General features: G+C 43.6%; 1 protein-coding gene across 3 annotated transcripts in view; it reads right to left on the bottom strand.

Annotated features, from left to right (window-relative positions):
- Window positions 1–21971, bottom strand: part of cars1 (cysteinyl-tRNA synthetase 1) — a 103955-nt gene that overhangs the window by 49077 nt on the left and 32907 nt on the right. For all 3 annotated transcript variants that reach the window (XM_068046074.1, XM_068046075.1, XM_068046073.1), the window contains 4 exons: window positions 9024–9164; window positions 8323–8411; window positions 2738–2859; window positions 553–665 (listed from right to left, as the gene is read on the bottom strand). In XM_068046074.1, the coding sequence (XP_067902175.1) occupies window positions 553–665; window positions 2738–2859; window positions 8323–8411; window positions 9024–9164 (465 nt within the window). The remainder of the gene's footprint in view (window positions 1–552; window positions 666–2737; window positions 2860–8322; window positions 8412–9023; window positions 9165–21971) is intronic.

The following is a 21971-nucleotide window of genomic DNA, read 5'->3' as shown; positions in this document are numbered from 1 at the left end:
GAGTTAAGGTGATAGGCAAATGAACTGGAGACACAAGGAATTTTTTTTTAATGCAACGAGTTATTGTGACTGGCTGAAAGGGTGGTGGACGCAGATTCAACAGCAATTTCTGAAAGGAAATTGGATAAATAATTGAAGGTAAAAATTTACAGGGCTATGGGGAAAGTGCAAAGTAGTGGGGCTAATTGGATAGCTCTTTCAGAGAGCTGGCACAGGTGTGATATGCCAAACGATGTCCTTCCATGCTGTATTATTCAATCATTTTGTGTGTTATACTGGATTGTTGCACTGCAACAGTTGAAGGTGAGTTGTGGAATGGACAGTGCTACAATGTTAGGTATATTACAGGTGTTAGTTGTCTCTCTGGGCCTCGAGTTGGCAGACTGATGTAGTTGCCACGTGCAGGATGGATTATTTTAAATGAGCCCGGGAGTCCCAATTCCTTTATCAACTGAACATCATTTAAAAGTGTGATTCGGTTCTACACCTCTATCGCCATCTCAACCATATGTCTGAGTGGTTATTTATGCAGGACCAGTGCTTTCTCCTCACCTTTCCCCAGGGGGAATCCCAAGCTGGTTCTCCAGGTTTGGAGGCTTTCCACAGTGCAAAGTCATTGGGAGAGTGCTTCTCACTTAGTCGATCAGCTGAAATACTAAGGTCACCTAAGAAGTCAAGAATATTTTCCCATCAAATCCATGAGAAAGTGGGTTGAAATGGTTTGATTTCTTCCAAGCAATAGCCTCCCTCCCACCACAAGGTGTTGATTTTTGTGGGGTACAGTTCCAAGCATGCTGGTTGGTCTTCTACATCTTGCCAAGTTAGTCATATCTCAACTGTGAGCCTACATAGCGAGTGTATAACCTAATCAAATGTGAGGCATCACAGTCAACCTTCCTTTCTTCTAACATTGCACCTGATTACTTATCCTGCAGGAGTCATATGATGGTAACCAACAGTAGGAGTTCTGGTTGACTTTTCTCCTTCTTAGCCCAGAAACACTGAGACACCGCCATCAAGACCCCAGTTGAGATCAGTTAACTCAGTCCACAACAATAGTTGATGCCGCCTCTCTAGGTTTGAGAACTGAAGGAGGATCCAAGAAAAGATCAGCAGTTTGTGCAAACATGATCCTCAAATCACTTTACCCGTGCCTCATTATTTTCATCTTTTCCTAACCTTTGTAACTCTCTATAACTCCAATTTTTTTGTTTGTCAAACAAGGCCTATCTATGCTAATGTCCATACTCCTACTATTACTTCCTTTGCAATGTAAAGTCCAGCAACAAATACCCACTTGTCCTCTTCTACTGATTTAGACAGCACTATCCTCAAGTCCTCTGCTATCCTGAATGATCTCAAACAGCTGGTCAATTCGCTTGCTTTAATCCTGACTGGCCAAGTAATTAAGTAAACTTTTAGGTCTATTCCTCATCTCCAGTCCTAATTATTACACTGTACCTATTTTCTCACTACTATACTCTTCTGACCACTGTCACATACCTGGCTGCTACAGAACACCATGCAAGAAATCATAAATAAAAACAAGAAATGCTGGAAATACTCAGCAGGTCTGGCAGCATCTGTGAAGAGAGAAGCAGAGTTAACGTTTCAGGTCAGTGACCCTTCTTCAGAACTGACAAATATTAAAAATGGAAAAGATTTTAAGCACGTAAAGTGGGGGTGGGGCAAGAGATAACAAAAGAGAAGGTATTGATAGGACAAGGTAGACACTTTAAAGAAATCATACTCTGTGAATCACTGCTGTCTTGCTTGGCACGATACAGCCAAATGGGGACACACTGAGAATCTTTCTTGTTTTTCCCTGGTACTACTGCTGCTTTACTCTTCAGGTGATGTAAGCAATGTGACAGTTACTCCCCTTTCATCAGATCTGAACTACATCATTTCTTAAAAATTTTGCTCATCATGCCTGCCACCTCAGTCTGAAATATCTGGAGTCAACTTTCCGCTGATTGCACCTTCTGCAAAACCACCATCAGAGCTACTAAATATAGTTTTACTGAAAAGCAGTATTAAGTGCTTTGTTTCTCCCACCGCGTCCCCACCCCCCAAGCTCCAGAGAGCAGCCCTTTTTTCTGTTCCCTTGCTAAAGCTCATCTCAGAACTTCTGGCAATCTTTCTTTTCCATCCCTCTCCCTCTGGTTCATCCCTCTGCTGGTTCAGTTGAATGTTGTCCGAAAAAGAAAGCTGATCATTCTGCTTCAGTTCTCCCTTTAACTCTAATCTTGATGATCTAGGCTAAAAATAAAATCCCTTCAATACTTCATTCTGATTACCTATTATGACCAACAAGTTTTATCCTTACCAACTCCACTGGATCCTGGACACTCTATAGAGTCTCAAAAGCGCACAAGAGATTATTAGCAAAAATAAAAATGTATGGAATTGAACAGTGACCGCACTTCAAAAAACAATTCAATGTCTATGAAGCACATGGGATGTTGTGAGGACATAAGATGCACTATATAGAAGAAGATTCTTGCTTTTCACAGTCTCAACATAACATCAGTAGACTTGCACTCTACTGTTCTGATTACAAGAACTATGTAAGCTCTTCACTATAGATATGTGTAAGTACCTGGAATATATCCTGTGACCCCAAGAGTTTTAAACTTCATACAATGTAACAATTTTTCCTTCAAAAAATGAACTGTGTGTGTACATGCATGCATGAGTTGACCTACACAAGTGTATCTGTTGCTAGAATTCTCACCTTCTCCTTCGTGCAGTGCTTTCTGGTCTCCGACACCTTCAGGCACTAGTTTGGCATATGAATGCTTTTCACTGCTGTCAAACTTCACTGTGTCGAAGTACACAGAACCGTTGGAGACATACCTGGAGGAACACAAACCATGCACATTATTAAAAATGAATAAGGTAATGATGCATAGTCCCAGGCTAGGATATCCCAAGACTGCTTAAATAATATTTCCTCAGTGTAATCCATTCCCATCTTCACCCTTATTATCCAAAGCTTGTTTGCTCCATTCCCTCCATTTTTATCCTCCGTTCCAGTAAAAAACTGTCCTTCAATATCTCCTCGCCTCTTGCTCTCCACCCTCTTTCCAGCCAAGACCTATTATTTCAAGATCATTTTGGGAGCTCAAGAAAAATCTCTAACATATCTTCTCCTTAGTGAGCACCTCCTTTGAACTCATCTCTTCTGCTTTCACGCCATCCTTTTCCACAAGCTCTCTTCCATGGTTCACTTATGTGGCATCTTAACTGTTGGGTATTCACAGAGTAAATCTACATGGGGTCTTTACTGGGAGCAGCCATGTTGAAACTTTATTTACACCTCCCAACAGAGAGGGCAGCAGAAAGGCAGTATACAAATGCTTAGCTCTCACAATACAAATCAGCCAGTTCAATACAGTACACTACACTTGCATCTGATGAGTCTTGTTAGGAGTCCATGGATCTCCAAAACTGAGCAGATTTGATGCCAGTGTTGCTAATTTGGAGCTCAATGCTCCAGATAACGATGTCTCAAACACAAACAACTGAGCAAGCTGACCCTACACCAGAGCTATTTAAAGGGAATATCAAATACTTACAGGGATTTGCTGGTTGATTTATACTGGCTGTTGCTGTGATGGTAGAAGAGTCTGGTAGTTTCTAGAGATCTTTAAAGTTGCTCACGTCCACAGAGAGTGGTGTGGCGTGCGAGGAATTTTGCCCTGACCTCAAGGATACTGCTTAATCCACTTGGGCCAAGATTTGGTTGTACAGCATGACAGGAAGAATGAGCAGAGGGGACACAGAGCAGGGCCAGCTGCTGGAGGAGAGGGGATGGGAGGGGGAGAGGAGGAGAGGGGATGGGAGGGGGAGAGGGGATGGGAGGGGGAGAGGGGATGGGAGGGGGAGAGGGGATGGGAGGAGGAGAGGGGATGGGAGGGGGAGAGGGGATGGGAGGGGGAGAGGGGATGGGAGGGGGAGAGGGGATGGGAGGGGGAGAGGGGATGGGAGGGGGAGAGGGGATGGGAGGGGGAGAGGGGATGGGAGGGGGAGAGGGGATGGGAGGGGGAGAGGGGAAGGAGGAAGGACCAGAAGGACTGTCAAACCATATCTGCCAGGGTGTTCGGGGAGCAATTTTCCAACCTGAACCTCAGCAATGAAGTGTGTTAGCCCGACTGTGCTTCAGTAAGGACGTCCTCACCGAAATCTGCCACCTGCTGCAATCACAACTGCAACCTCAAAAGCAGTTTAATGATGGCATTGCCTGTGGCTGTGACCATGAACTTGTGTGTATCTGGCTTCTTCCAGACATCTTCCAGTTTGCATAAAAGAGGTCACTGAAGTTTTGTATTTCAAGAGAGCTGAATACATTTCATTCTCTCTTGCCTGAGAGAAGCAGGCAGAGCGAGTGCACAGCTTTGCGAGGACGCAGGCTTCCCCATCGTGCAGGGCACCACTGACTGCACTTATGATGCTTTGCAGGTGCTGCGTGCCAACTCTGAGATGTATAACCAACATGTATTTTATACCCTCAACATCCAGATGGTATGTGATCTTATACAGAGAATCATGCAGATCAATGCTAGACCCTGGCAGCAGTCATGACACCTTCATTCTGTGGCAGCCACTGTGCAACCTGGAGTTGAGCGACCACAACAAACCAGAAGGTAGCTACTGGGTGATAAGGGCTATCTGCTAATGACATAGCTCATGACTCCAGTGCACACACGTGGGCAGCATGCATACAATGAAAACATGATCGAGCAGACCATTGGCATGCTGAAACAATGCTTCCTCTGCCTGCAGCCCTCCGGAGCAGCCCTGTAGTACACTGCAGAGCAGGTGTCAAGACTCATGGTGGTTGCCATTAAAGGCCTGCTACTCAACCCGAACCCGACGACGTGTCGGGTTCAGGTCGGGTCGCACTTCCGATCAAACATTCAAGCTCGGGTCAGGCCAGGTTGGACACGTTCTATCACAGATAAGTGGCTCCAATGCTAACTTAATTTTTGGACTAGAAAGGTGGTTTTGTTAGTTATTTTAAGTTTGTGCAGATCAACAACAAAGTGAAAAACAGAAGGTAAGTTAACTGATGGTCTGGTCGGGTCAGGCGTGGAAAAAAAACGGAAGGACTCGGGCCGGGTTGGGTTTCTTTTTTGCAAACCCGAACAGCCCTTTAGTTGAAGACAAGGAAGAGGAGTAGCAAGAGGAAGGAGGAAGAGGAAACCAACACAGCCCCTTTCTGGCCAAGCTGTCCATGAATGACTCATCCAACTATGATACTAGTAAACACAAACCCAATTCCCCATTCAAAAACAGTCCCATGCCTTACCTTCCCTCCGTTACTGACCATCACTTGGCCACAATGCAAAAGTAAAAGACATCACAAAATAAACAATCCAAACCAAATTCATAAATCAAACTAGGCCGTATGACATACAAATGACAACTAATCACCCTTGTGCATTCCCTTAGTGCCTGTTATTCACAACTGTTGCTGTACTAACTGACATGAAATTATCAATAAGCAAGAACTTTTTACATCTCAACACAAGACCAAAATCATCCAGCTTGGCACCACCAAAAACTCCAGCTCTCAAGCTCATCTCCTTCCCTGGATCTGCCCAAACTCGAACGTTTTCCTTGACCCTGAACTGAGCTTCAAACAGCACGACCAGTGCATCACCAAGACTTCTACATCTAAAACATTGCCCATCTGTGTTTCTACCTCACTGCAACTGTTGCCAAAACCTCATCCACAAAAGCTTTGTTTAAAAAAACTACCTCTACTATGGTACCGTCACAGAATTAGAGTCATGAAGGCCATTCGGCCCATCGAGTCTACACCGGCTCTCCATGAAGCAATCCAGTCAGTCCCACACCCCCGCTCTATCCCCATAGCCCTACAAGTTTATTTCCTTCAAGTGCCCATCCAATTTCCCTTTGAAATCATTGATATCTCCGCTTCCCGCCCTCAAGATCCGCGTTATTACCACTTGCTGCATAAGAAAGTTCTTCCTCACATTTCCCCTGCATCTCTTGCCCAAAACTTTAAATCTGTGCCCTCTAGTCCTTGTACCATCAGTTAAAGGGAACAGTTTTTCTTTTTCTAACTTATCTAAGCCCATCATAATTTTGTACACCTCTATCAAATCTCCCCTCAATTTCCTCTGCACTAGGGAGACCAACACGAGCATTTCCAACCTAACCTTGTAACTAAAATCCGGAACCATTCTGGCAAATCTCCTCTGCACCTGCTCAAGGACCCTCCCATCCTTCCTAAAATGTGGTGACATTACAGCATTTAGGTGGGGGTGTCTTCTCTTGGCGAACCTTTGCTGATGGCTGTGGAGGCCAATTCTCGAGAGGCAGGTTCTGCCACAAGTGCTGCACGTGAAGTTGCCAAGTGATATTTTAGGTTGTTGTTTTCAGCGTTGTTGCCTGTTGCCAAGCTGCTGCAGCCACTGGTTGTCATGTTGATGCAAGCCGGCCCACAAGTGGTGCCGCCATTTCTCTGTTCGGCAGCTAGCAATTCCCAGGTTCAATAGTCAATGTCTAGGGCCTTCATGTCATGCTTGCAGGGATCCTTGAAGCGGAAGTTTGCGCACCCCGCTGGGCGTCTGGCTCCGGCTACCTCACCATACCCATCCTTGAGTATGCGACCCTCTTCCATCCTGCGGATGCCCCAAATCCACCGAAGCCGTCTCTGTCTGATTAGTGCTAACACACTTGGGAGCTCTGCCTTTGCGAGGACTGCCGCATTCATGATGTTGTCCTGCTAAGATATACCCATAATGCGCCACAGACAGCAGGATGGAAATTGAACAACTTCTTTTCCTGGTAACTGTAAGTTGCCCATGTTTCACAGCCATACAGCAAGGTGCTGAGAACACAGGCCTTATAAACCATCAGCTTGGTGTTATTCCATGCGCGATTAGTGAGTCGGCCAAAGGTGGTATCTGCTTTCCCTGTGTGTTGTATTGAGCTTTGCATCAACAGACAGACTGTCTGTCACCGTGGACCCGAGGTAGCAGAATTTGCTAATCACTTCCAGTGGGGTGTTTATTTAGTGTGATGAGGGGCCATGGTTTTCTTGACACTTATAGTCAGGGAGAACAAGTTACAGGCATGGGAGAGATAGCACTTTGGTAGAGCTCGTCAATTAATCCCACTCCCCTGTGCTTTCCCCATAGCCCAGTAGATCTTCTCCCTTTAAGTATTTATTCAATGTTACTACTGAATTTGCACCCATCAGCCTTTCAGGCAACACATTCCAGATCACAACAACTCACTATGTAAAAAGTGTTTCCTCATGTTGACTCTGTTTCTTTTGCCAATCACCTTAAATTTGTGTCCTCTAGTTATTGACCCTTCTACCACTGGAAACAGTTTCTCTTCATTTACTTTATCAAAACCATTCATGATTTTGAACACCTCTCTCAAATTTCCTCTTAACCATCTAAGGAGAACAACCCCAGTTTCTCCAGTCTCTCCATATAACTGAAGTCCCTCATCCCTGGTGGTAAACTTGAGTGACTCTCTTCTGTACCCTCTCCAAGGCCTTGACTTCTTCCTAAAGTATGGCGCCAGAATTGAACAGAATGCTCCCATTGAGGCATAACCAGTGTTTTATAACTTACTTTCTTTTGCACTCTATTCCTCCATCAACATCAAAGATCACAAAAGCATTCTAAACCTGTCCTGCAATCTTCAAAGATTTGTGTATAAACATCCCCATGTTCCTGCATTCCATTTAAAAATTGTATCATTTAGTTTATATTACTCCTCCTCACTCTTCCTACCAAAATATATATCAGTTCATGCTTCTCCATGTTAAATTTCATCCACCATGAGTCCTATTTTACCAGTCTATGTCCCCCTAAAGTCTGTTACTGTCCTCCTCATTGTTTACTACATTTCATACCAAGTTTCATATTGGCTGCATATATCGAAATTATGTCCTGTGCACCTAAACCTAGGTCATCAATATATATCAAAAAAAATCTCCCCAGCATCAGTCCTTTTCCACCACCTGGACCTGACCCCAAATTGTGAAGCAACTTGGGATGTTCTTCTCCAGTAAGGGTACTATATCATCATAAATACATTTTAAGCCTAATTTCAACCTATTTTGTTTACTCAAAGTACATGCACAATTAGTTTAGTTTGCCCATTTAATAGTTCAAATGGAATTCATTGTGTTTTATAGAATGATGCAACTGTGGCCTGAGTAAAATTTCTCTCCAGACCATACCTTCACTCACTACAATTACCCCACTTAACACATTAATTGTAAAGAAAACACATGGTTGGAACAAGCTGTCAATGACAAGCACTTACCCATAGCCGTTATCAACCACCTGCTTGACAAACTGTACGATCTCAGGAATGTACTCACTCACTCGAGTTAAAACATCTGCAGGCAAAACCTGCAGAAAAACAAGAGAGAATTAGAAAATACTGCAGAGAGCTTGAAAAATGGAGCATCCGTAACATGAGCTGTAGAATAGAGAGAAAGGAAAAACACAACACACCATGGACATGACAAACAGGATGTTCTGAAAAGACACTGTGCAGTTCCTACATTTTGGAGTGGTGGGTTGATGGTCCTGACATGAATAGCATGATAAAGAACTGCCTGATTGATTCTTTCTACAGAAAAACCTATATGGAGTATTGATGTCCTGATATCAAATTTATCTGTTCCACAACATTTTAAAACCAGTGAACTTACAGCAGGTAAAACTACAAAACAACTTTTTTCAAAATATATTCCACTCTTAATTCTAAATTGCTGAATTGAACTCAGATTTAAATTCACACTTGTTTTTTAATACAGTGGTCAATTCAAGAACTTTTCAGTGCAAAGAAATACTGAAACAAGTAGGTTCTATTTTAGTTTTTTTTTTACGGCACTGAGTGGCCTGTGACCTGTCCATTAAAACACAGTATTGAGTGCTTGTAGACTTCCTTTGGATTAAAAACAAAATTATCCTAATGCCTTAAATAAATTGGAGCAACCTACCATTACTACGACTTACATTGAGTGCATCCATGTCTTTGTGATATTCCCCCTCCCAGTACTTGGGAAGAGTGGAAAAGATAGAATTGTCAGTCACCTGACTGCCAAACTGAATATCCAGCCAATCAGACAACATATCCTTTGCTTCATCCAGCAGCACCTGTAAAAGAACATTGTTATATCAATCACATGACAAGCATGCACAGTACCAGGTTATATTAATAGAGACAGCATACAGATCAGTAGATGCTGCATTGTTTTGGTATGAGGCAAAGGTCCGATTGCATTTTGAGTACTGTGTGTGTAGTTCGGGTCATGTAATTATATAGAGAGCACAGATACAAGTAGAAAGAATATATCAAGTATCAGGAATTTAGGTAATGCAGAATAATTAAGAAAATTAGGTTCCTTTTTCCTTTAGTAAAGAGCTCACCTAATTGAAACGTTTAAGTTTATGAAAGTAATTTACAATAGTGATTTGGACAAATTGTTCATATAGTGACAATGGGCTGAATTTTATCAGCACACTGCGGTGGCGCACTGTGAAACTTGCGGCTTTCCGACATGGAAGTGCCGCCGCCAAGCCCCTGCGATATTACGCACCAGCAACCCTGAATTAACTTTGCTGACATCGCGAACTCCCCCCACCTCGTCACTTTTGCCCTTCAGCGCCTTCCCACCATCCCCACAGCCAATAAAAAACGTTTTCCCCCTTTCCCCCCACCACTTCCCCCCCCCCGCCCTGATAATTTCAGTCTTCCCCCCTTCCTTGCCAGTTTCTCGCCTCGACAGAGTTCCGAAGGCATGCGAGTTGTGATCTGCGGCCGTAAAATCGGTGTGAGACAGCCGCCGTCAGCAGGTAAGGTCTTTTGCATCTTATTAATGTTCATTTAAATATTTAGATGAAGGCCTCGCCGCCGCTAATATCCGGCGGGGCCTTCTGGGCATCCTGGGTCGTGGCGCTCCCACTAGTATTTTACACGCCTCCCAGACATGACCCACGGCGTCAAGGGGGCTGGTAAAATTCAGCCCATATAGTAAGAGTTTCTACAGATATTTAAAAAAGAAAAGTTAACAAAGTGAGCATTGGTCCTATAGAAAGGGAGTCTGGGGAATTAATAAGGGAAAATAAGGAGATGGCAGATGAATTGAACAGGTATTTTACATCGGTTTTCACTATAGAGGATACAAGTAACATCCCAGAAAAAGCTGTAATTCAGGAAATGGAAGGGAGGGAGGAACTCAAGAAAATTACAATCACCAGGGAAGTGGTAGTGAGAAAATTGTTGGAGCTGGGGGCTGATAAGTCCCAGGGTCCTGATGGATTTCATCCTCGGGTCATAAAAAAAGTTGCTAGTGAATAGTTGATGCGTTGGTTTTAATTTTCCAAAATTCCCTAGATTCGGGGAAGGATCCATTAGATTGGAAAATAGCAATATTCAAAAAGGAAGGGAGACAGAAAGCAGGAAACTACAGGCCAGTTAGCTTAACATCTGTCTTCGGGAAAATGTTAGAAGCTATTATTAAAGTTGTTATAGCAGGGCATTTAGAAAAATTCAAGGTAATCAGGCAAAGTCAACACAGTTTTGTAAAAGGGAAATCATGTTGAACCAATTTATTGGAGTTCTTTGAAGAAGTAACATGTGTTGTGGATAAAGTGGAACTGGTGGATGTACTGTACTTAGGTTTCCAGAATGCATTTGATAAGGTGCCACATCAAAGGTTATTGCGGAAAATAAAAGCTCATGGTGTAGGGGGTAACATTTTGGCATGGAAAGAAGATTGGTTAGCTACAGGAAACAGAGAGTCGGCATAAATGGGTAATTTTCTAATTGGCAAGATGCAACGAGTGGTGTGCCGCAGGGATCAGTTCTGGAGCCTCTACTTTTTACAATTTATATAAATGACTTGGAATGAAAGGACCGAAGGTATGGTTGCTAAATTTCCTGATGACACAAAGATAGGTAGGAAAGTAAGTTGCGAAGAGAACATAAGGAGGCTACAAAGGGATATAGATAGGTTAAGTGAAATGGGCAAAGATCTGGCAAATGGAGTACAATGTGGGAAAATGTGATCTTGTCCATTTTGGCAGGAAGAATAAAAAAGCATATTATCTAAATGGGATATTGCAGAGCTCTGAGATGCAGAGGGATCTGGGTGTCCTAGTGCATGAATCGCAAAAGGTTAGTATGTAGGTTCAGCAACTAATTAGGAAAGCTAATGGAATGTTATCGTTTATTGCGAAGGGAATCAAATACAAAAGTATGGAGGTTAAGCTTCAGTTATACAGGGCATTGGTGCGACCACATCTGAAATACTGTGTATTGGCATTGTATTATTATTACTGTATTGGTCTCCTTATATCAGGAGGGGTGTAAATGTGTTGGAAGCAGCTCAGAGAAGGTTTACTCAACTAATACCTGGAATGGGCAGATTGTCTTATGAGGAAAAGTTGGACAGGCTGGGCTTGTATCCGCTGGAGTTTAGAAGAGTAAGAGGCGATTTGATTGAAACATACAAGATCCCGAGGGGTCTTGACAGGGTGGATGTGGAAAGGATGTTCCCCCTTGCAGGGGAATCTAGAACTAGGGGTCACTATTTAAAAATAAGGGGTCTCCCATTCAAGATTGAGATGAGGAGAAACTTTTTCTCTCAGACGGTCATGAGTCTTTGGAACTCTCTTCCTCAAAAGGCAAATGGAAGCAGAGTCTTTGAATATTTTCAAGGCAGAGGTAGATAGATTCTTGATAAGCAAGGGGGTGAAAAGTTATCAAGGGTAGGCAGGAATGTGGAGTTGAGGTTACAAACAGATCAACAAATGATCTCATTGAATGGCAAGCAGGCTCGAGGGGCCGAGTGCCCTACTCCTGTTCCTAGTTTGTACGTTCCCTAAGTAGATCAAATACCAGGGGACACAGGTTAAAATAGAAAGAGTAAGGGACATCAGGTGGAACTTTGCAATTAATGGGTGACATAAGAACATAAGAAATAGGAGGAGTAGGCCATTCAGCCCATCAAGCCTGCCCCGCCATTCAGTAAGATCATGGTTGATCTATCCCAGGCCTCAACTCCTCATTCGGGTCTGCTCTGCATTACCCTCAACTCCCCGAGATTTCAAAAATCTATCTACCTCCTCCCTAAATACATTTAGTGATCTAGCCTCCACAACTCTCTGAGGTAGAGAATTCCAGAGATTCACCATCCTCTGAGAGAAGAAATGCCTTCGCATCTCAGTTTTAAATGTGTGACCCCTTATTCTATAACTATGTCCCCTAGTTCGAGATTCCCCCACCAGTGGAAACATATTCTCAACATCCACCCTGCCAAGCCCCCTTAGAATTTTATATATTTCAATAAGATCACCTCTCATTCTTCTAAACTCCAATGAATAAAGGCCAAATCTGTTTAGCCGCTCTTGATAAGACAACCCCTTCATCCCAGGAATCAGCCTAGTGAACCTTTTCTGAACTGTCTTCCAATGGTAGTATATCCTTCATTAAATATGGGGACCAAAACTGTATGCAGTATTCCAGGTGTGGCCTCACCAACACCTGTACAGTTGTAACAAGACTTCCCTATTTTTAAACTCGAACCCCCGAACAACAAAGGCCAAAATCCTATTTGCCTTCCCAATTACTTGCTGCACCTGCATGCTAACTTTTTGTGTTTCATGTACAAGAACACCCAGATCCCTCAGTACTGCAGTACTTTGTAGTCTTTCTCCATCTAAATAATAATCTACCTTTTTATTCTTCCAACCACACACTTTCCCACATTGAACTCCATCTGCCCACTCACTTAACCTATCTACATCCCTGTGCAGATTCTTTGTGTCCTCATCACAACATGCCTTCCCACAGAGTTGTGAAATAAATTACCAAACAAATTAATTGAAGCTTAGAGTATAATTGGAGTCAAGAGACAATAGGATGAATTTTGGAGAGAGAGAGAGAAAAGGATTTGAGGGATACTGTGAGGGTTGATCTGTCAACAAGCTTCGTTTGGCCAAATGGTATTTTACTACTTTAAAGTTCTTGTTCTATTTAATGATAGCAGTTGCACAAGGGTCATTAGAGAGAGAGGGGGCGAGAGGGCGAGAGTGAGAGAACAGCGGGAGCAGAGATTTAAAAAGCATGCCAAGAAATCTGAGACAAGAGAGAAAGAGAGAGAATGGTGGGAGCAGAGATTTTAAAAGTGCGTCAACATATCGGAGTGGAGCGGGGGGGGGGGGAAGAAGAAAAAAATTGAAAACTGACATCAGAGTGACATCACAGATGAGAGAGAGAGAGCAGGGAAACAGACAGCAACCGGGGTGAGTACACTGGTGAGCTTTTAATTTAATCTCAATCAAATAAAATGAGACTTGAACAATTCATTAGTATATTGTCATGCAGGCCCCCACCTGCCAAGAATGAGGCACATTAATTTTGCCACATGGACATTAAATTTCAAATTGTTGCTTGGAAGAAGAGAAGGCCTGTGACAAGGGGTTGCCAGGCACCTGCCTGGAAAGACATTTTTACATATTAACAGATAGTTTGTAGACAAAGGACCATTCCCTGACACACACAGTATACAAAGCCAGAAGTGGTTATGCCAGTTGGTCACGTGACTACCCTGCTGGCCAACTTGGGAAGATTTAGATTGTAGAGACAGTGTTCGAACTGGCAGAAAGCTGTTTGTTTCTGGATTGAAAAGACCTCTCCTGGCTGGCTCGCCACAGCCTCTCCTGTCTGTTCCCATCGCTTTCTGACAGAACTTTAAAAACCGACTGAAGACATATGAATCTCAAGAGAGAAAAGTCTCCTACGGTGAACAAGGGTTAAGAAGAATACTGGGCCCCAACGAAAAGCCTACAATCAAGGACTCTACAGTGAGCTCAAAGAACCATAATAAAAAAAATGTTCTTCAGATATTGCCTCAAACCTTTCCACTTTATTTTTCTTCTGCTCTTTTCTTTCTCTATTTGCATGTGTGTATCATGTATGCATGCTAGCAAGGGGTGTGTTGTGTATCCGTAGGTGTCAACCGAATTAGAGATTAAGTTGAATAAAATTTCACCTTTCTTTTTTAAACCTAAGAAAGCCTGTTTGTGCTCGTTTCTTTGCCTTATAATTGGAAAGCGGTGAACAAGGATTCACCAAGGGGGGAGCTAAAAACACTATTTAAAAAATAAAATCCTGTTACAGTAAGACCAGGTAAAGGCTGAAAGGGGACCCTAGACCCCTTTCTCACCTGGTAGTAACAACATAAACTAAAAGCTGAAGTGGATTTGATAATTTATCATGCGGAGTGACAGAGAGAATGAAAAAGACCAGCAGGGATGTATTCCCTCAAATTCAGACAACTTAATACATCAGCTGCTTTAAGTATTATTCACGTTTATCAGTATTTGTTGGGGTTACTAATAGTAGTAAGGTTTATTAGAATTGGCAAAGCTTTATTAGCATTGGTAAGGTCTATTCCCAGTCGGAAGGTCTACATATCTGTGTAATCAAGAAAAGTATAATTTTTGTTGAAGGCGGTTGTAGCATTTAATAAGCACAGTAAATTCTATGATACGTAGGAATTAATCTAAGTTAATTAAGAAAGTAATTAAAGTAAATTAACTAATAACGTAATAACAATGGCAGGACAGGTTTTCTGTTGCAACTGTGGGAGCTCCTGGACGCCAAGGTAATCCAGGACAAACATGTCTGCAGAAAGTGTAAGCAGCTAGTGGAATTCTGGATCAGGATTATTGATCTGGAAGCCGAACTGCAAATACTGCACAACATAAGGAAGAGGGAGAAATACTTGGATACTTTGTTCCAGAGGACGGTCACAGCTGTTAGAACAGGGTCATCTGTTTTGGTCTGCAGTGAGGAACAGGAGGGTGTGACCGTGAGTGAGGCAGGAAAAGGGACCATGCAGACAGTAGTGGAGGAGCCTCAAACTTTGCAATTGTCAAACAGGTTTGAAGTGCTCTCAACCTGTGTGGACAAAAGCAAGGTCTGCAAGGTGGATGGGCAGACTGGCCATAACACTGTGGTACAGGAAGCCATTCAAGTGGGGGAAGCAAAAAGGAATGTAGTGGTAGTAAGGGTCAGTATAGTGAGGGGGATTGACACTGTTCTGTGCAGCCGAGAGCAAGAGTCCAGAAGGCTGTGTTGCCTGCCTGGTGCCAGGGTTTGGGACATCTGCTCAGGGCGGGACGGGAACATGGAGTGGGAGGAGGAGGATCCAGTTGTCGTGATCCATGTAGGTACCAACGATATAGGTAGGACTAGGAATGAGGTGCTGCTTAGACAGTGTGAGCAGCGAAGCAACAACGTGACAAGCAGAACCTCAAGGGTAATAATCTCTGGATTATTACCTGAGCCACATGCCAATTGGCAGAGGGCACCAAAGCCTTTGACCTAGTCAGCAGACGCGGTCTCTTCAGACTACTAGCAAGGATCAGATGTCTACCAAAGCTACTAAGTATCATCACCTCATTCCATGAGGATATGAAAGGCACAATTCAGCATAGCGGTGCCTCATCAGACCCCTTTCCTATCCTGAGTGGTGTGAAACAGGACTGTGTTCTCACACCTACACTGTTTGGGGTCGTCTTCTCACTGCTGCTCTCACATGCGTTCAAGTCTTCAGAAGAAGGAATTTTCCTCCACACAAGGGGAGCGGCACAGTGGCGCAGTGGTTAGCACCGCAGCCTCACAGCTCCAGCGACCCGGGTTCAATTCTGGGTACTGCCTGTGTGGAGTTTGCAAGTTCTCCCTGTGTCTGCATGGGTTTCCTCCGGGTGCTCTGGTTTCCTCCCACATGCCAAAGACTTGCAGGTTGATAGGTAAATTGGCCATTATAAATTGCCCCTAGTATTGGTAGGGGAATATAGGGACATGTGGGGGTGTGGTAGGGATATGGAATTAGTGTAGGATTAGTATAAATGGGTGGTTGATGGTCGGTACAGACTCGGTGGGCCGAAGGGCCTGTTTCAGTGCTGTATCTCTAAACTAAACTAAACTAAACCTCTAGGCCCTTAGCCATTGTCTCTCGAGACAAGGAGGCCAAAGAAGGACATAAGATTAGTGAAATGAATACATGGCTAAAAGACTGGTGTGGTAGAAGTGAGTTTCGGTTTGTGGGGCACAGGCACCAGTACTGGGGTAAGTGGGGGCTGTACCTGAACTGTGCTGGGACCAGTCTTCCAGCAAACCATATAATTACAGAAGTAGAGAGGGCTTTAAAATAAACAAGGTGGGGTTGAAGGATCAAGCTTGGGTAGATGTAGCAAACCAAAGGGTAGAGTCAAGACAGGAGAGCAGAATAGTAATAAGGGAAATGAAGGTCAGAGAATGGCAGAAAGGGACAGAAAAAAAAACCCAATAACACACCAACAGTCAAGACTATATTTTACAAAGATAACAAGATAAAACTAAAGGCTCTGTATCTGAATGCACGTAGCACTCATAAAGTAGACAAACTGATAGTGCACATTGAAGTAAATAAATATGATCTGATAGCCATTACGGAGACGTAGCTGCAGAATGACAAGGATTTGGTCCTGAATATTGAGGGGTATATGATGTTCAAGAAGAATAGGAAGCAAGGGAAAGGTGGAGGGATAGCACTGTTAATCAAGGATGGCATTGGTGCAATAGTTAGAGATGACCTTGGTTCAGGAGATCAGGATGTAGAATCGATTTGGATGGAGATGAGGAATAGTAGGGAAAGAAGCCACAAGTGGGAGTGGTCTACAGCCCCCCTAACAGTAATCACAATGTAGGACTAAGTATACAAGAAAAAAAATTGGGTGCTTGTGATAAAGGGAGGGTGATTTTAATCTACATATAAACTGGGAAAATCAGATTGTCAATAGTAGCCAGGCTGAGGAGTTCATAGAATGCTTTCAAACTAGTTTCTTAGAGGAGCACGTTCTGGAACCATCCAGAGAGCAGGTTATATTAGACTTGGTATTGTGTATGTGACAGGATTAATTAATGACCTCAGATTTAAGGCATCTCTAGGTAGCAACAACCACAATATGATAGAATTTTCATCCAGTTTGAAAGAGAGAAGAGTGGATCTAGGACTAATATTTTAAACTTAAATAAGGGCAACTATGTGGGCATGAAAGCTGAGCTAGCTGAAGTGAACTGGGTTACTAAGCTAGGAGATAGATCAATAGAAAAGCAGTGGCAGACATTTAAGGGGATATTTCGGAAAACTCAGAATAAGTACATTCCTACTATAAAGAAAAATTCTAAGGGGATAACCCATCATCTGTGGTTAACTAAAGAAGTTAAGGAAAGCATCAAACTTCAGGAAAAGGCATATAATTGTGCAAAGATGAGTGACAGGTCAGATGATTGGTCAGAATATCAAGAACGGCAGAGAATGACTAAAAGGTTAATCAGGAGAAAGAAATTAGACTATGAGAAGAAGCTAGCTAGAAATGTAAAAGCAGATAGCAAGAGTTTCTGCAGGTATTTAAAAAGGAAAAAGGTAAAGTGAGCGTTGATCCTCTAGAGAGTGAGAATGGGGAGTTAATAGCAGATAATAAGGAAATGGCAGACAAAATGAACAAATATTTTACTTTTGTCTTTACTAAAGAGGATACAAAAAACATTCCAGTAATAGCTGTAAATCAGGAGGTGGGAGAGGGGAACTTGGTGAAATTACAATCACCAGGGAAGTGGTACTGAGCAAACTGATGGAGCTGTGGGCTGACAAGTCCCCGGGTCCTGATGGGCTTCATCCTAGGGTCTTAAAAGAGGTGGCTAATGAGGTCGTAGATGCGTTGGTGTTAATTTTTCAAAATTCGCTAGATTCTGGGAAGGTTCCATCAGACTGGAAAGTTGCAAATATAACCCCTGTATTCAAGAAGTTGTGGGGGGGGGGGGGGGGTGGGGGGTGCAGGGGGAGGCAGAAAATAGGTAACCAAAGGCCAGTTAGCTTGACGTCTGTTGTGGGGAAGGTGTTAGAATCGATCATTAAGGAGGCTATAGCTGGGCACTTAGAAAAACTCAAGGTAATCGGGAATAGTCAGCACGGTTTTGTGAAAGGGAAATCATATTTAACCAATTTATTGGAGTTCTTTGAAGGAGTAACAGGCGCTGTGGATAAAGGGGAGCCTGTTGACGTGCTGTACTTGGATTTCCAAAAAACATTCGACAAGGTGCCACATAAAAGGTTATTGCGCAAAGTAGAAACTCATGGTGTAGGGGGTAACATATTAGCATGGATAAAAGATTGTCCGGCTGGCAGAAAACAGAGAGTATGCATAAATGGGTCCTTTTCTGATTGGCAGGATGTGACGAGTGGAGTCCTGCAGGGGTCTGTGCTGGGGCCTCAACTTTTTATAATTTATATCAATGACTTAGATGAGGGGGCTAAATTTGCAGATGACACAAAGATAGGTAGGAAAGTATGTTGTGAAGAGGACATGAGGTTGCAGACTGATATAGAAAGGTTGAGTAAGTGGGCAAAAGTTTGGCAGATGGAGTATAATGTGGGAAAATGTTCACTTTGGCAGATAGTTAGTCGTGGGCAGGTCTATCCTGAACTCTCTTTCAGTGCTTTGCCAAGTCATGCAAAGGCTTCTGACTTGAGAAGATGGGTGGTTCCCTTTTTCTCTGACTTTGGGGGAGGACTCTTTGTTAATCTCCCCTTTGCTCTCTGGGACACTCCTGCCCGCAGGTATTTGTGCAGACTCTACTATACTCCACTATGGCACTTCAACTAGGTGAGGCATCACCCTCACGGTTCCTCTGCCCCCTAGAGATCTCTGCAGGTTCCTGCAAATGCTGTTAGCAACTCGAGTGGGGTGTTTCTGGTGTCTGCATTTACATAGGAGGATGTGGGGTCTAACTTTCCATATTTTTCAGGGTTGGCTGACTGGATAGTAGGGCTTTTCATCCGGGATTCCTCCCGGACTTCTTTTAACTTGCCCTCTTGGTCACTTTTTCCCCTGCCCTGTCTAACCTTTTGCCAGCCGTGTGCCTGCCTGTCCCCTTTTGTTCTCGGTGGGGGTCACTTAGGTTCACCAGCTCTCTGCTGGCGGGTCCTCCTAATACCTGTACAGGACTTAGAGGTGCAGATTTCACTGTAGATTGGGGTTTCCCCTCAACCTGGCACATGTGACAACTCCTGGAGTACTCTACCACATCTTTGTGGAGTTTTGGCCAGTCAAACTGCTGTCTTACGCGGGCTTTGGTCTTTCATATACCGGCATGTACAGCCACTGTAGTGTTGTGGGCCCTTCTTAATATTTCTCTCCGGTACCTCTGTGGCACCACTAACTGGTAAACTACTGTCCACTCTCAGGTCAGTGAGGAGAACTCCATTTCCTCATCAGTACCTCATTCTTGAAACAGTGGCAATCAGGGACTCCTTCTGCTTCATTTTCAGACTGGGCAACCTGTGCTAACTCTCGCAATACTGGGTCGGCTCGCTGCGCCTCAGCTAGGGAAAATCCATTTAATTCATTCCCTGGGTCTCCTAACTTTCCAAAGAAAGTCTCAGGAAGGCAGACCGCATGGTCATCTGCCTGCAGTGCCAATGCAGTCTCCTCTGGGGGAGCTGTTTTGATCATGTCCTGATCCACTACACATTCAGGGAAACTGCAGGGGTCCGTCTCCTGCCACTGCCCTGTCTCTTGACCTCCTGCGGTCTTTCTTTCACGACTGGAGGGGCTACCACCTTCATCCCTGCCAGATCATCACCTAGGAGCAGGTCAACCCTGTCCACAAGCAAACTAGTGACAATCCCTACGGTCACCGGTCCCGAAACTAGGTCATACTCCAGGTGCACCCGGTGTACAGGTACAGACATACACTGCCCTCCAATACCATTCACCACCATTCTGGTGTTCACTGCACTCTCTGGGGGAAAAGGTCAGGCCTTTTCCCAGTAAAAGGGATCTAGTGGCCACTGTGTCCCTGAGAATTACTATGGGCTTGCTTGCCCCACTCGAGGGGTATGGGGTTACTTTCCCTTCAGACACAAAACCCTGATAACCTTCAGGAATCCTATTAAATTTTCCTGCACTTGCAGCGGTAGACTTCCTTGGTCTCACTCTTACTGCAGTTCAAGCCACAGCTTGTTTTGCTGTGATTTCTATCAGGGTCACTTCTTCATTGAGCAGGAGTGCCCTGATTAACCCTTACAGGTTTTCCCTTTAGTTTCTAGCAGTCAGATTTTAAATGCCCTGCCTTATTACATTAGAAGCACACAGGTCTCCGGGTCTCACTCTTGCTCACAGCACCTTCCTTTTTGGCTAGAGGAGGGCCCCCACGAGTCTCCTGCTTTTCTTTCTCTCCCAGGACTGCTTGGTCTCCTATCACCTTCTCACCCTTTGTCCCTTTTCAGATTTGTGGGGGTGACTAGGAAAGGTTCTCCCTGAGAAACTGACTTATAAATTAAAGCAAACTCATCCGCCAGAACGGCTGCTTGCCAGGCTCCCTGAACCTGCTGCTCCTCTACATGAGTCTTTATTGAGAGTGGGAGAGAGTTTTTAAATTCCTCTAACAGAATACTTCCCTGAGATTCTCATAGCTGAGCTGTATTTTAAGAGCCCTCAGCCACTGGTCAAAAGCCAGATGTTTACTTCTTTCAAACTCCAGATAAGTTTGATTAGCTTGCTTCTTCAGGGTTTTGGTGATAAGCTTTGGGTACTAATTCATATGCCCCGAGGAGAGCACTTTTTGTCAGTTCATAATTTGATGAACTCTCATCTAACAACAGGGAATAAACCTCATGGGCTTTTCCAGTTAGCTTGCTTTGCAGTAGAAGAGACCAGGTCTCAGCTGGCCATTTTAGCTGCCCCGCCAGTTTCTCAAAGGACACAAAAAATCCCTCCACATCTTCCTCATTGAATTTATGGATTAGATGAGTGAGTTTTAACAATTTTGTACCCAACCCTGAATTATGCTCTTCCATATTGGCCATGCTTTCACTGGGGTTACTCTGACACCCCCTAGTTAACTCAAGCCACCTTAGCTCCCTTCCTTCACATTCTTTTTGGAATATTCTTTCGTTCTCTCTCTCTCTTTCCTGCCTTTCATTTTTCTTCCCCGTCTTTCTTTCTCCCTCTCCTGCCTCTCTCTCTCTCTCTTTTTCTTGTCTCTCCCTTTCGCTTTCCCTGTCTTCTCATTCAAGTTTCCTTTATTCCAATTGTATCTTTGCTAGCAGTACCCTGTCTGGGTCTACTTCTAACACTGCTTCTGCAGATTCAAGGGAAAAATGGTTGGTCACTAGCCTTAGGAGTTCAAACTTCCTAGCCTTGCCACATACAGTAATCCCACACTGCTCAGGCATTTTCCTCAACTCCTCCATAGACAGTGCTTTTAACATATCCCAAGTTACTCCACCCTGGCTTGGAGAGCTACTAGCTTCAGTTGCAGACATGTTAGTATTAAATCACACCCAACCTGTATCAATCTTGCTCTTTTTTTAATTGGGAACAATTTGGCTTCCCACACCCAATTTCTCTTGTTTGTCTGTGGATAAAATGCAGGACGCTAGCACCCAAATTTCTGTTACGACCAGGTGAGAAAGAAGTTTAGGGTTCCCTTTCAGCCTTCACCTGGTCTTACTGTAACAGGGTTTTTTTTATATTGTGTTTTAGCTCCCCCTTCGTGAATTCTTGTTCGCCACTTTCCAATTAAAAGGCAAAGAAACGAGCACAAACAGGCTTTCTTAAGTTTAAAGATGGAAGGTGAAATTTTATTAAACTTAAACTTCTAATTCAGTTAACACCTAGGGATAATGCCACGCCCCACGCTAGCATGCATACGTGATATGCACAAATAGGGACAGAAAAAAGCAGATGAAAAATAAAGTGGAACGGTTTGAGGCAATATCTGAAGAGTTTTTGTTACGGGTCATCGAGCTCACTGTAGAATCCTTGTTTATAGGTGGATCTTGCTTCTTGATGGGTCCCACTATTCTTCTTAAACCTTGTTCACTGTAGGAGACTTTTCTCTCT

Source organism: Heterodontus francisci, chromosome 14 (assembly GCF_036365525.1).
Source record: "Heterodontus francisci isolate sHetFra1 chromosome 14, sHetFra1.hap1, whole genome shotgun sequence".
NCBI classification, from domain to species: Eukaryota; Metazoa; Chordata; class Chondrichthyes; order Heterodontiformes; family Heterodontidae; genus Heterodontus; species Heterodontus francisci.
The sequence above is the reverse complement of the archived record's forward strand: the minus strand, read 5'-3'. Positions and strand labels throughout refer to the sequence as shown.